This window comes from Palaemon carinicauda, chromosome 41, assembly GCF_036898095.1.
Source record: "Palaemon carinicauda isolate YSFRI2023 chromosome 41, ASM3689809v2, whole genome shotgun sequence".
Lineage (NCBI taxonomy): Eukaryota > Metazoa > Arthropoda > Malacostraca > Decapoda > Palaemonidae > Palaemon > Palaemon carinicauda.
Window position 1 is genome coordinate 50475004 of NC_090765.1, and position 16030 is coordinate 50491033.

Genomic DNA, 16030 nt, shown 5'->3' on the forward strand with positions numbered 1-16030 from the left:
TATAAAAACAGAAAAATTAATGACAGCTATTGAGAGCAGGTGTGTGTCTTACCAGAAAAAAATTGACATATCAAATAGCTGGTGATTTACCTTCAGATATGCACCAAAATTACTGACCCTCCTATCATTAAATGTCTCATTTGTTTGATAACAACTTTGGTTTAAAAGTAAATTCTGCTGATATTCCTTTTCAGTTTTGTTTTAGCTATTTATTTTACTCTCCCTATCAATAATTCGTATAAAAGTCTATGGAAAATCGCAATAAGATTATTGCGATAATGATTATCCAAGCGAAAAAAAGCAATCTCAACAGTACAGTAAAATATTTTATTTCTATGCTTGCAAGATGTTCATATTGCTTCTCTCTCAAAGTTCCCTTAATACCAATCAATATTTATCCCCAAAACTAAAACATTTCCTGTTTTCTTTCCTTCCAATAAATGACGTAAGCCTCTAAGCCATTGTTATTACCATTAAGGTAAAGTAAGGTGTCTGGTTTCACTTCCAGTTTCATCAGAATACATACTCACCAGAACATCAGCTGGGAAGGCCCAAACTTCCAATGTGGTGCCTAACCACAGTAGTGGCCTCCCCAGTGAACAGCCTAAATTCATGGTCCCGGGCTGGGATCGAAATGTTACCATGCGAATGATAGGTGGACACGTTATCACTATAATGCCCAAAAGCTAGGCACTAAAGAGTCAATTAGTGCTTCATGGCAATAACAATGGCTTGGGTATGCTACCTTCCTGAAGTAAAACAAGTAAAATACCCAATAACAAGAGAGGAGGAATATTTCTTACCAACAACTTCTACTATAAAGGTGCAAGATGCAGACTCATCTGAGACAGGAGAACGTGCAACGAAAGTAACTGTTGTCTTTCCAGATGGAAGGTCTGCTTCAAGCTGTTTTGCCCAACCAGGATTTGCTTCAACATACCTGTAAAACATTAGAATATCACATAGCAAACGGAAAAAATAACTGACTTTGAAATACTGTACTGCACAATACTTCAATAAATTTGAAGTTCATTATTAATCAAACTTTCAAAACTAGAAAAGATATAATTTTGGGAATTTTACACAACTAAATTATGAATCATTCAATTATGTAACACATCAAAAGCCTGAAAAAGTTGAATATACTCTGTTAGGACTGCTAAAAAGGCAACTTTGCAACAGAAAATAAATGATCTCGCTTAATCTATTCATTCAGTTAGGAAGAACAAAGGACATCTGCAAATCTGAGCTTTCTTGTTGGTGAAAATTAAGCAATAAAAACTTGGGAAGGATAAGCTTAGAAAATGGTCAAGCTGAAAAGAAAACAGATTATGAAATATCAAAATTAGTGTCTATACCAAAGTCAGTTTGGCAATGAAGGCAGAAAAGTAGGAAGTAGGAGATTTTAGGTATTATCTATTTCACAAATAGAGACCTTCTGCTTCTCACGCCTAATCACGAGGTTAGGATGGAATAAACAATTAAAATCTTCTCTGGCCTAAATGGTATTTTAAAGGTGAGAGAGAACCTCATTGGGTAATCCACATATCAACTGTCAAGTGCTTTTATTCCTTAAATCTACGTTCAGGCATGAGTAAAAAATAAGAGAAATGGAATCATGTAACATCCAGAAAACTTATGAGATTTGTAATTTCCAAATACATAATGAGACTGGAAACTAGCCATCTAGAGGAGAAGGCTGATTCTCATGTTCAAGCTATAAATGTGCTCTTATTTACACAAATCAAGAGGCAGATATGAATAACAATGACTGAAAGATCTAACACAAAGATATGACGTAGTTATAGAAAACAGCATTCAAGAGATATTATATTAGTTGCCAGGCAAAATACTACACCTCAATCCTCATATCTTTTCAACTCTTGATTATGTCATTATAAAAACTATCTAATTGGAGTGTATTTCAATACAATATTCTATGTACTTTGCAGATGAATTTGCTTTGATTCAAAAGTCTTCAAAAGCTTGGCATAGCACTGGCCACCATCCCCTGGTCCCATTGGGAATATGTAAGATACTGCTGTTCAATAATTCTCTAGTAGCAACTTAAAAACTTTATTACCATGCGATATTTTCTAGGAGTTTGTCCAAGTAATTTTCCCATCCAGTAATGCTAACTTATTTGCATACGGCTGATGGCTGTGTATTACATCTAAAGGCAATAATCTAGGAATCTACGAGAAATGAAAACTTGAATAACTCATAAAGTGAGCCCAGAACCCACAGGCCCATTTCTGGGACCACCAAACTTCCCCCCCCCCTCTTTTTTTTTGGTGGATAACCCTGGAACGCAAGCAGGTGAAGTGGGTTAAAGGCCTTGCTTTTAGTTACTTCTCATTTTAGTATTCTTCATTACAGTATTTGAAATAATATTTTTCCCTTTGTATCTGTAGTATTGGTGAAAAACAATGATGATGCAAATTGTTGGGATTTTTAAATAAATACTGTACTGTACTTCTTCATTTATATATTTATACAGTATATCTATTTGTTCAATTGTTTTTTGTCAAGCAGTATTTATACACTTTCTGCAGTGTTAGAAACATCACCCCAACTGGAATAGTTAACGGATTTTGAGCGAAGCGAAAAATCTATTTTTGGGTGAGATAGCCATGGCGTCCTGATGGAAGGTTCCTGTTTGGTAGCTTCCTTGGGTATAAGACTACTAAGATATTCCCAGAGAATTTAACCACAGGTTATCACAGAATTCTAACTTCTGGAGCGAGTATCTCAAAGGTTTCCCTTTAAGACATCGTAATACAACAGGGGACACGCATGTCTGGTCGTGCCACATAGCTATCTCCACCCCGAACAGAGTTAACGCTTCGGTGTGTAAGGGCTGAGAATAGCTGGGAGCCGTTCCACAGCTAATCTCACTCGTGGCTACTACTGATACTCGAGACGTAAACAAACGGACGCCATTGCTCTAATGACGTCACGCGCGTCTTTATCCTGGCGCCAGTTGCTGCCCATCACCATGATACAATTGTGTAGGGTGGGAGCAAACTGAACGAAGTAGTAGGGAGGGTCCATCAGGACGCCATGGCTATCTCACCCAAAAATAGATTTTTCGCTTCGCTCAAAATCCGTTTTTTGGGCTCAAGCCATGGCGTCCTGATGGAAGAGTACCAGAGAATCAATGTATCGTGGTAGATTTTCCCCCAGAGTTAAGTGCCTAGGCATTGACAAAACAGCAAAGTAATCTTAGGTAAGAACCATAGGAACGAAATATCCTGTCCCCCATTGGTAGGAAGTTCCCATGGGCTATGCCGACGTCAAAGTGGTATTGAAGGGCTATTCATCTTGACAGAAGAACTTTTTAAAAGCTTAGAGATGAAGCAGAATGTTTGATATTTGTATAGGAACATTCTGAAGTAGGCCAGTGGTGGTTGGGCACTGTGCATAGAGTTCATCTCCTGATTATCAGAAGTAAGTATTCGTGTAGGAACCTTACTGAGGCAAGGTGAATATAATTTAGGAATGGACATCTTAAATTCTTCATGACCATAAGAAAGGAGGAGTAAATAAAACTATGACAGTATGTATTTCATAGTAAGTAGGAGCTGAAAGAGACGCATAAGTAATAAAATAGAAATTTTATTTCACAATGCAGAAATTAAATAATTTACAGCAAAAGTAAAGTTCATTTACAGTAATAATAATGTACATAGAAATAAAGGCTTGCTCTTGAATCTGAAAGGGAATTTCAGGATTAGTAGGTACTCGTTCTCGAGGAACGCAAGTCTTTAAATAACACATCATGCTCAAGGCATGCGGCACTTGTGTAACACTATGACATTTCACCTGGGATAAGAACAGTTATAAAAGCACTAAGTGTTTTTAGACATCACTATGAATCACTCGAGGGTCAACATAGGCACCCGAAGAGTTAGAGTCCCAAGTAACTCACTGTTCTACGCAGAGTTAGGTGCAGGTTTCATAACACTACCTGCGGCTACCACAAAATGTTTGATTTCGTGCACTTGTTTCGCATAATGTTTAAAGAAAACTCGCGAGGACTTCCAGCCCGTAAAGTTTTTAAGGCTCTCAAAGTCCATGCTCTGAAAGAAGTTCAGAGAAGATGCCACTTTTCTAGGATCATGACCAGCGGGTGTACTGTTCGGATCCGCTCTGCGAATGAAGTAGGTGATTTTCGCTCTTAATTGTTTCAGTGACAGGTCGCTGCCCGATGTTTCTCCTTTGAAGAGTTGGCCTCCACCAAAGTTTGAAGTTCTGCGAAGATAGACCTTGAGGCTCTCTACTGGACATAGAGAGACATCCTCCTTCAGGGGGCATATTCTCCAAGGGCCCCATCTTTTGGTGGGTAATTCATTTTTGGCGAGAAACGTCGGATCAGGGGAGAGGGTCACTTCTCCTGAATCAGCAAACAGGATGTGTCCCTCTTCTCTTGATAATGCCACTATTTCGCTGACTCGAGCTCCCGAGGCGAGAGCAAATAAAAATATAACTTTCTGAGTCAGATCCTTGAGGGGGCATGAATCGTTGTCCAAGTTGGAGGCGAAATGGAGCACCTTGTCTAGTGACCAGGAGATCGGTTTCGGAGGGGGTGCTGGGCGTAGGCGAGCACATGCTTTCGGCAGTTTGTTAAAGATGTCGCTGGACAGATCAATTTGGAAAGCGTATAGAATTGGTCTAGTCAAAGCCGATTTGCAGGTCGAAATCGTATTGGCTGCTAATCCTTGTCCATGAAGGTGAATGAAGAAGGACATGCAGAAATCAATGGTGATTTCTTTAGGATTTTTTGCTTTAACAAAGGAGACCCATTTCTTCCAGGATGATTCATATTGCCGTCTCGTGGATACGGTCTTGTATTCCTCTAGGAAGTCTAGACTTTTCTTCGAGATCCCAAACCTCTTCTTTGCGGCAAGGGAGAGAAAATCATGAGATGAAGGTCCTTGATTTTCGATGATGAAGCGAAGACAGTCGACTTCTGTACTTGTTGAGAGAGAACTGGGCCCGGGAGAGGGATCAGCTTGGGCTGCAGCTCCAGGACCAGGGGGTACCAGTTGCTCCGGGGCCACTTGGGAGCCACTAGGGCCGCTGTCCCTTTGAAGGTTCTCAGTTTGGAGAGGACTTTCAACAGAAGGTTGGTGGGAGGGAACAGGTATATCTTGGACCATCTGTTCCAGTCCAGTGACATGGCGTCCACCGCTTCTGCCTTGGGGTCCTCGTACGGGGCTACGTACAGAGGAAGTTGATTGTTGTCGCTCGTTGCAAAGAGATCTATCTGAAGTTCTGGGACTTGATGAGAGATGAAGGAGAATGATCTTGCGTCTAGAGACCATTCCGACTCTATCGGGTTTGTCCGAGATAGAGCATCCGCTGTCACGTTGCGGAATCCTTGTAGGTGAACTGCAGACAGGTGCCACTTCTTCTTCTCCGCCAGACGGAAGATTGGGAGAAGCACCTGATTTATCTGGGGCGATCTTGAGCCTTGGCGATTGAGACAACGAACTACCACCGAGTTGTCTAGGGTTAGACGGATGTGGATCGAGGGCGGCGGGGATAGCTTCTTCAGAGTAAGAAGGACCGCCATGGCCTCCAAGATGTTTATGTGGAACGTCTTGAATAGTGGAGACCAGGTCCCTTGAGCTTGTTTCAGGTGGGAGTGACCTCCCCAGCCCTCCAGTGAGGCATCCGTGTGGATGTTGAGTGAAGGAGGAGGGTGTTGGAGAGGAATGGACCTTTTCAGGGCCATTGCTTCCGACCACGGCTTTAGGAGGCGTCGAAGTCTGTTTGGAAGCCGTCTCTTGAGGTCTCTTCGAGCGATGGATGCCGATCGTCTCCAGACTCCCGCGGCATCCTTTAGCTGTGCACGAAGCACTGGGTTTGTCACTGAGGCGAATTGTAGAGAGCCTAGAACTCGTTCCTGCTGTCGTCTTGAAATGCGTTTGGATTTCAGTAGTCGCTTGACAGACCCTGCTATTTCCTTCCTTTTCTTCTGGGGGATGGAAAGGCGGTGTGACTGAAGATTCCAGTGGATTCCCAGCCACTGAAACTTCTGAGCCGGAGAGAGGCGAGATTTCTTCTCGTTGATCTTGAATCCCAGGTGTTCTAGGTACTGGGTAACTTCGTCGCAAGACTTTGTACACTCTTCGGGCGATGGAGCCCAGACTAGCCAGTCGTCGAGGTAGGCCATCACCTGGACGTTTCTTAGGCGGAGCTGTTGTACTATGGCGTCTGCCAGCTTCGTGAAGATCCGAGGGGCCACATTGAGGCCGAATGGCATGGCCCGGAAGGCGTAGCTTTTCCTTTGGAGTCGAAATCCTAGGTAGGAGGAAGCGTGATGGTTCATTGGAATGTGCCAATAGGCATCCGCCAGGTCTATAGAGACCGTGTAGGAACCTTGAGGCAGAAGGGTCCTTATTTGTTGAAGCGTCAGCATCTTGAATTTGTTGTTCTCTATGAACTTGTTGAGGGGGGATAAGTCCAGAATGACTCTGAGCTTGTCTGAGTCCTTCTTGGGAACGCAAAACAGTCTCCCTTGGAACCTGGTGGACTTTACCTTCCTTATCACCTTCTTGTTCAAGAGGTCTAGAACATATTCTTCCAGAATGGGGGTCGATTGTTGGAAGAACCGCTGGAAAATTGGGGGTGGTTGCACCCAACTCCAGCCTAGACCGTTCTTGATGATGCTGTGTGCCCAAGGATCGAAGGTCCAACGATCCTGGAATTGGCGGAGTCTTCCTCCCACCGGAAGCACTTCATTGCTTCTGGTGTCCCGAGGACTTGTTGCCTCGGCCGCTAGCTCCCTTTCCTCCTCTACCTCTGGAGGGACGACGAGAGGCGTCTCTGCTTGCACCCCTGGACGAGCCTCTACCTCTGGCATGAAAGGTAGTGGATGGCTGCTCAAAGGCAGGGGTGAAGACCGGTGACTGTGACAACACCGGTTGGGGGACCAATTGAAAGGTCTGTTGTGGTTGGGCAACCACTTGGGAGGTAGCGGGTCCCGGAAACTGACGTCTTTGTTGACGTTGCTGGGGTTTCGGTTTCTGAGGTTTCCTCTTAGGCTGAGGTCCATCGTCCTGAGAGGTTTTCCTTTTCCTGGACATGCCCCACTTGTGGAGAAGGTTCCTATTCTCCGTGGCGGCTCTGTCCGTTATTTCCTTGACAAGGTCCGAAGGAAACAGGTGCTTTCCCCAGATGTTGGAGGAAATCAGCCTCCGGGGTTCGTGTTTCACGGTGGCACCGACAAACACGAATTCACGACAGGCTCTACGAGCCTTTATGAAATGGTACAAGTCCTTCATTACCGTGAGTAAGTGGGATTTGGCCAGTACCATGTAGTGATCGGGTACTGCTGTGTCACAGGCCATAACTTCAAGTTGGACTTGATGAGAAAGAGACGCTGCAAGCCTCTCCTTCGTGTCTTGTTCCCGGCGAAGGAGGTGATCATTGAGCTTAGGGAGGTCTTCATTAAACTGACGTCCGGCAACGTCAGGATCGAGCCTACCCACAACGAAAGTATGTTGGACATCTTTCCATTGTCTAGTGTCAGGGGGCGTTACGATGGAGAAGGGTCTGCACTCCTCCAGTGCAGGGCAGGGTTTCCCTTCTTCCGCCGCCTTAAGGCATGCAGCCAAGGCCTTTTCCAAAAATGGAAGAATCGCAGTGTCGGGAGCGACATAAGTAGGATGCTTCTTGCTCAAGGCAGGAAGCTTAGAGCAGGTAAAGCCCCTGCTCTTAAATGCGGAGGCTAGCATAGCCTGGGCCTTTGCGAGATCGAACACTATCTCTTCCTTAGGTTCGGTCTCCTCCTTCGAGGCAGGTTCAGAACGAAGCCGGACGTAACAGTCCGGGTAGGCCTCGAAGCTTGGGAAGAATTCCACATCTTCCAACGGGACCGTGCCGATTTTGTCACTAACAAAGATCCTGCCGGTCGCAATAACCATATGCTCTGCATACCTCCACGGGTTGGCATGAGAGCAAGCTGGGAGATCCTTAACCGAGATCTTCTTCGGTTCTCTGGATCCAATCATAGACCTGATGGACTCCTGGTTCTCCTTCAGTCTGTCGTCCATGACAGCTCTAATCAGTCGGATCAGTTCTTGTGTAGAAGAAGAAGGATCCGGGGTCGAGGAGGTAGACGGAATGGACACATCCGTCGGTGTAGGAGTAGGCGGAGGGATGGACGAGGGAGTAGCTCCAATCTCCGACTCGGTGTATTCCACCTTGTCTTCGTCCTCTTCGGCTCCTTGAGCCATAAGCGTCTTCTCCGTGTCTTCCGAGACGTCAGAGATCTGTTCATCCTCTTCGGAATCTAGGCGACACTCGTGCATGGACTGAGCCATGACCACATCAGGTTCCACCGTAATTTGGACAGTGGGGATTGCTTCCTTTGGAACCACTGAATCAGGGGAGGCCTTAGGGAACAGCAGGGACCTCAGTTCTTCGGTGGCCAGGTACGGTCCAGTGGCATTCCTCTGAAAACCACGCACCCACTTGCGCAGTTTCTCACGAGCAATGTCTCTAACCTCCGCTGAGGGAGGGTTATGGAAGGCCTCAACTAGGTAGGCCTGGCAGACCGTACAATCCAGTGGATTCCAGAACTTCCAATCCCCTTTCTTGTCTGAGCAAGGGGCGTGAGTCCTGCACGCCGTATGTCCGTAAAACTGGGAGCGTTTCACGGCACAGTATGCGAAATCGCACTTCATCTGCTCCTCCTGTGGACGAAAGAGAAAATGAGTATGGGGGAGTCATAGGAATGGCTCTTAAATTAAGTTAATATTAATCATTAATTTTAACTTATAGAAGGTGTGATGCATAGAGAGTGAAACAGTAAAGGAGAACACGCTCCATGCATCTCGCCCGGCTGGTTACCATAGGCTTGGTCCTGGGATAATCCAAATGACCGAGATCATTGGATATAGTTTCCTAGGATTCCCATTATATTGGAACTCCATGGAAAGCCAAGGACAAGGTTGGGATCGAATTCATTCGGTTCCCAGATAAGAGCCAGAAGGTCTCATTAAGGGTAACTGCTTCTGGCAACCAGCCGTGCTAAGATGCACATAGCATGCTGGAAATAGAAGAATGTAAAGAGACAGCATGATCACTAATAGAGCAGTACTAGGTACTGATCTTAGAAGCAAAGCAGCTTATCTATTTGCTAGGTAGGGCTATCTTAGTCTTATGATAGCTACAGAGAGGGGGTGCAAGTATTCTTGACGCCTCCGGGGTATCCGGCAAGCCGCCGGCACGCCGGAGCTCGCTCCAGCATAGATTCTGGCATTAGAACAGACAATTTTCAAAAGTCAGTTAGATACCAGGATGGCGGCCGCCGGCACAACGGCGGCACGCCGGCAGGGAGCGGCGGCTCCGGCAGCCGGAGGATGCCGGATTGGTGACTGGGGTAAGGATGGTACAGGTAGTATCGGGTTGCCGGCAGTATATGCCGGCACTCCGGAGATCGACCGGCAAGCGGACGATTAGATAGGAGTAGGAGAGCCGCCGGTAGTAGCCGGCGGCAGCCGGCAGTCCCTCGGAACACGGGGGGCTGGCGGCAAGGGTAGGGAAGTCACCAAGAGGCAGGTATTGCCGGCATAAGAGGCGGCAAGAGACCGGCACCCGGATAGATAGAGAGACAGGGGGAGGGGGGGAAGGATGCAGGAAGTACCTTCAGGGTTCCAGACATCCCTCCCCCTCCCTGAGGGGGTGTACCCATGATAGAGACAGGCTCTATCATCCATATGCAGGGGTCACTAGGGACCGGGAGCAGGTAGCCCAAGGGAGGACTAGGGAACACCCAAGATGGGGGGGGGGAGACTCCCTTATGCAGAGCTACACTAGGAACTAACCTTATAGGACACTATGAAGGTATATGTACCAGAGCGGACTGCACAAGGAAGCTCGGGTAGCCCTACTCATCCACCCTAAGGAGGAGTTGTAGGGCAGGGGACAGATGAGTATAAACTAACCTAAGCATAGGCTAGGCTATACAAGAGATAGGTGGGGAGGGAGAAGAGAGGGGTCTTCCCAGGAAGGGTTTCTGTACCAGAGCGGCCACAAAGGGAAGGGAGGACACTCCCTAACCTAAGATTAGGCTGATCGGCTAAAACGGTGCAAGAGTACAGTTTCAGCATGGAACAGAGAAACCTTCCTAACCCGACCTAGATCAGGGCTAAAAGTCCTGAACTAGGCAAGGAAGAAGACGTATCGCTATCGCAGGAAAGTCGCAGACTATCCTAGCCATAGAGGTAGGCTAGCCTAACCTCACTCTCAGACGCAATCCTAAAGGGGGTTCATTCCTTTAGGGAGGACTGAGAGGCGATATAATACTCTATTAGACAATGAATCCCTTTACTCAGAAAAGGGATCAAGGCTAATTAGAGGGAATGCCAAGGCAGGGGATGAAGGAAGCATATAGGGGTCCTAAGGTTAGGTTAGGCTAGTAAGAATCACTGACTAGCCTATCCCCTATATGGTCCCTGAAGGCGAAAACATTTGCATCACTAGTCAAAAGTATTGTAAAATAATAATGCCACTATCTTCATAACTTAGTCTAGGATCACTGATAAATCATGCATGAACACTTGTATATAGGCTCCTGGCCTGGGGGCTATAGTAGCCGACTGGTATGAGGTCAATCGATGACCGATAAAAAGCGTCTAAACACGATATAAAAGTTCCTAGCTATGAAGACTAAATAAACTAATGTATTCGATTAGTATATAAGGCCGGAAGCGTTGTTGTGGCTAACTAAATAAGACATGCAAAACAACAACGACGCCATAAAATGGCGGGTCCGGTAGAGGCACCGCTCTGCCACAAAACATCAATTATTTCGCAAAATAATATTTACTTTACGGCCAGAGCTTAATTAAACAATACTGGAACCTTGTACTCAACTTTCCAGAAGAAGGCGAGGCTGAAGGTAACGACATAGCGAAGATGCAAAACGATAAAGTTCACACAAGGGAAAATCCGTCTCAGTAGGGCAGCTACTAAACAAAGGATAAAGACGCGCGTGACGTCATTAGAGCAATGGCGTCCGTTTGTTTACGTCTCGAGTATCAGTAGTAGCCACGAGTGAGATTAGCTGTGGAACGGCTCCCAGCTATTCTCAGCCCTTACACACCGAAGCGTTAACTCTGTTCGGGGTGGAGATAGCTATGTGGCACGACCAGACATGCGTGTCCCCTGTTGTATTACGATGTCTTAAAGGGAAACCTTTGAGATACTCGCTCCAGAAGTTAGAATTCTGTGATAACCTGTGGTTAAATTCTCTGGGAATATCTTAGTAGTCTTATACCCAAGGAAGCTACCAAACAGGAACCTTCCATCAGGACGCCATGGCTTGAGCCCAAAAACACCATTTATCTCCAGCGCTTTTAAGGAAAAAAGGCTGAGTAGTGAATGATTAATATATACAGCATATATACCTGTATGTATATTTATATATATATATATATACAGTATATATATATATATATATATATATATATATATATATATATATATATATATATATATATATATATATATATATATATATATATATATATATATATAAAATAAATATACAGTATATATATATATATATATATATATATATATATATATATATATATATATATATATATATATATATACAGTATATATATATATATATATATATATATATATATATATATATATATATATATAAAATATATATATATATATATATATATATATATATATATATATATATATATATATATATATATATATATATATATATATATATATATATATATATATACAGTATATATATATATATATATATATATATATATATATATATATATATATATATATATATATATATATATATATATATATATATATATATCAAATACATCAAACTTTGGTATCGAAAATCAATAAATAAAAAAAAAATCTGTAGGACAATAGTCAGAAATAACTTGGTAAATACTCAATAAGTAACAAAAATAAAATCACAAAACATAATATTACATCAACAAAAGATGAACATAGTTTGATGGTGTACTTGTAAAGGGGTTCTATAATTTGGAGAACAAGAATTGTATAAAATTAGCTTGTATAATTATGTATGATTATTAAATAAAAAGTTTCATAATGACACTTTCTCTTTCAGGCCAAAGGACTCACAATGCCCCCACCATTATTGATATTGATGGGTGTCGCTTCAAATTTCAAAGGAGTTGAAGATAAAAATGAGAGAGGTATGAAAAATGCACAAGATTGCATAACAAGACTACTACCAATGAAAAGATGTAATGTTTGGCATTCAGATAATTTCCATGCTTAAGAGGAAAATGCTATCGCTTTAAGAAATATTTGATTACTTATTATTCATACATATTATTTCCTATTTATCTTGCATTAATTTGTTGTGGTCTGAAGTAGCTTCCAATGTAACTCGACTTTACTATTCTGTACACAACATTAGGTGAAAGTGAATTATTATCTTGATCTCTTAAATTGATACGTCTCCATACATCATCTCCTACTTCACACTTCATAGTCCTCAGCCATATAGGCCTAGGTCTTTCAACTCTGCTAGTGCATTGTGGAGCCCAGCTGAACATTTGGTGACCTAATCTCTTTAGGGGAGTGCGAAAAGCATGCAAAAACCGTCTCCATCTACCACTCATCATGATCTTATCCACACATGGCACTAGAGTAATCTCTCCTAGTTTCATTTCTAATCCTGTTCTGCCATTTAACTCCCAATATCCTTCTGTATACATATATACTGCATATATATTTCTTATTTGGGGTTATCATCACATGGATGCCATTTTAACTAAGAAGAATACCCAAGACAAATAATTCACAAAAACATTATCACAAAACATACAGGTAAAGAAGAAAAATGTTCATGTTGTACTTGGCATCAAAATCATGAACAATAATTAAGAGTACTCAATTATTTTAGCGTAAGATAAAAATAGATTTAAAAAGCAAAAAAATTGAGTAGTAATATTATTGGGAGAAGTATATAATTCCCAAAATGACTTAAGTTACAGAAAGCAGGATTAATAGGTTTTAAAATATTTTGCAAATCGCTTGCTATAAATGATAATACTGTACACTGTGTTTTAGGTAAACAGGCATTATTCATATCACCTGTCTTGGTATTACATGTCCAAGTTTGCTTTTACCATCCACCTTAACATTACATAAAACCCTCTATGATAATATTAATTAAAAGGCATTTTCAGAAAGGAACTTTCCAAATTACATAAAAAAAGTATAAATATTAGACATGTCATACCATAAAAAATGAATTTTCATTAAGGAAAAAGAGGATTTTCATGTTATATCTCAGTTTTGTACGACAAAACATCAAAGGTTCATGAAGCAGGAACTGGAGCGTATTACGAGGGAGAACAGTAAAACAGGCAGGGTATGAAATAGATAACTGAACATGCAAGAGTAATATTGAATTAAATCTTGAACACAAAGCTCGAAGTGAAGCATGGTAAAGGTTGGCAGTGAATAATCTGGAACTATTCTCCTTTACCTTTGGTCTTCAGCATCCACAGCTAGTTTTCTCCTCAGTGGTCCCCTCGAGACATATCTACAAAACTACCTTCGTCAGAATTACATGAAGGAAGTTGAAGGTACCAAAGCTCATCAATACATTCTTTCAGCTATTGTTAATGACTTAACTATCTTACAAAAAATACAGAACACCTAGTGGTAATTTGTCTAGTGTACTCTGCACATGATTTATAAAGCACAAAATATCTAACCCTTTAGGATGAACCTTGGTATGATTAAATGCATGCATGATATATCTAGTAACCATACTACTGAAACTATCATCTTCTATCCATCACTGGTAATATAGTAATGTATCTAGAATACTGTCATACAATGCACTGATATTCTGGAATTACTAATGGTTGATGGAAATATGTTATCTGTACAAACAGGCTCTTGTCTTATATTAGGTGTAAGAATAACTTTGTAAATGTCTAAAATATAGACAATAAAACGCTGAAGTTAGTTGTAACAACTTTGGTAGTGAGTGTGTCAGTTTGTTTCTGGCTTAGTATCTACAAAGTGAAGTTTTATAGCAACTGTAAGTCAATGGATTGCTCGAAGTAAAAATACTATACAAGTAAATCATGTGCTCATGGTTTGTAGCAAAGGATTAGAAAGCTAACAGATGACTGGAATGAGTGCACAGAACTATCTAAAGTGAAAATTAATTATAAATTTAAAACTATATATAGAAATGTATCCGATAAAAGTTATAAACCATATGGTACTCAGCAAGCAAAAATTACTTTAATTACAATAACATAAGACTTCTGTGCTTAGGGTGAGCTCACATGCTGATTTTACCTAAAAGAAAACAATACCCCGTAATTAAAATAAAAGTTGATTATCCTAACGTTAGAAATATAATGGTGCAATCCCATTTTAAGTAAAAATACTTTTAGCAAAACTTTATTCAATTTAGCTTATTGAATTCCTTTTCTACCAAACATCAAGGAGATAACATCAAAATTTTTAACTATGAATGAATATGCTTGCTGTATAAAATTACCTACGCGAAAGGATACTATTCAAGTTTCAACATTTTTAATGATGAAAAAAAATCAAACAAATAAAACCGGCAATAATAATGAGTATGTTTATAATCATGATTTTATACCTGCTCTCAGAAAATTCAACAGTACAGGTTGTACTTAATACAGTAACCCCTTATGAAAACACCAAAGATACCCTAATTTGGCTCTATGGAAGAAATTATGAAACAAAATCGCATATTAGACAATACAGCACCACTCGTAAAATACCTACAGTATATTACTTTTAAACAAATACCCTCTCAAAAACTAAAATAATCAATTAATTCTTGAGCTCTGTAAGTTTAATAATATTACTGTACCATCGTATTATTGTTCTTGAGGATACATCGCATTGTAGTTACAAGCCCCCTTTTCTATATCTAACCCCACCAATATTTAAAAACTACTAGCTGGAATCTACCATGCTTAATAATCCAAAATTACATTACACTGACCTGTACCAATCAACATTGGCCTTTGGCTGCGGTAAACGAACATAAGACGTACTCTGGTGGGGAGCTAATTCCACTGTGACATCACTAGGGCACTGGATGAATGGCTTGAGAGTGTCTGGACACAAATAAAAATACAATATAAAATAATGGGAGGAAATTTAAGAGCTAAATTAGTTGAAGACCCTGAAAGCTTTAAAGCTAAAATGTAAAATCTTCCATAAATTTTTCTATTCCATACTACAGTATAGAACCTTAACTTCGGACTGAAAGTAAGATTACAAAGTAAGATTACATGCTATTCCTTTATTATTATCCCATATAATGTTGACTATCCAGAAAAAGACATTTCACTGCATGATGATTCTCAGTGAAGATGTTTTGGAATACACACACACACAAACACACACACACACACACATATATATATATATATATATATATATATATATATATATATATATATATATATATATATATATATATATATATATATACATACATACATACATACATATATATATATATATATATATATATATATGTATATATATATATATATACAGTATATATATATATATATATATATATATATATATATATATATATATATATATATATATATATATATATATATGTATGTGTGTATATATATATATATATATATATATATATATATATATATATATATATATATATATATATATATAAAATATATTTATAGTTTCATGTTTGGATGTATTCAACTAGTATATTCAAGAAATGTATCAGCCAGATCTCTATTGGCCAGTAGGAATGGTTCATCAATGTTCTTGTTGTTGCACTAAAATATTTGTAAAGGTTAGACCTATTGAACATCCCATAGGCATGCCATCTATCTGGATATTTTTTTTTTTTTTTGTTAAAAACAAAGGATGTGTCCTGCACAGGCAGTTTTAACAGTTTCTTAAACTCTTTTATAGGGAATTATTATAAATGGTGTCT

General features: G+C 40.5%; 1 protein-coding gene across 1 annotated transcript in view; it reads right to left on the reverse strand.

Annotated features, from left to right (window-relative positions):
• Positions 1-16030, reverse strand: part of LOC137632421 (uncharacterized) — a 506938-nt gene that overhangs the window by 34376 nt on the left and 456532 nt on the right. Inside the window, 3 exon segments of the mRNA XM_068364353.1 lie at positions 804-940; positions 13535-13591; positions 15050-15164. Coding sequence (XP_068220454.1) covers positions 804-940; positions 13535-13591; positions 15050-15164 — 309 coding nt within the window.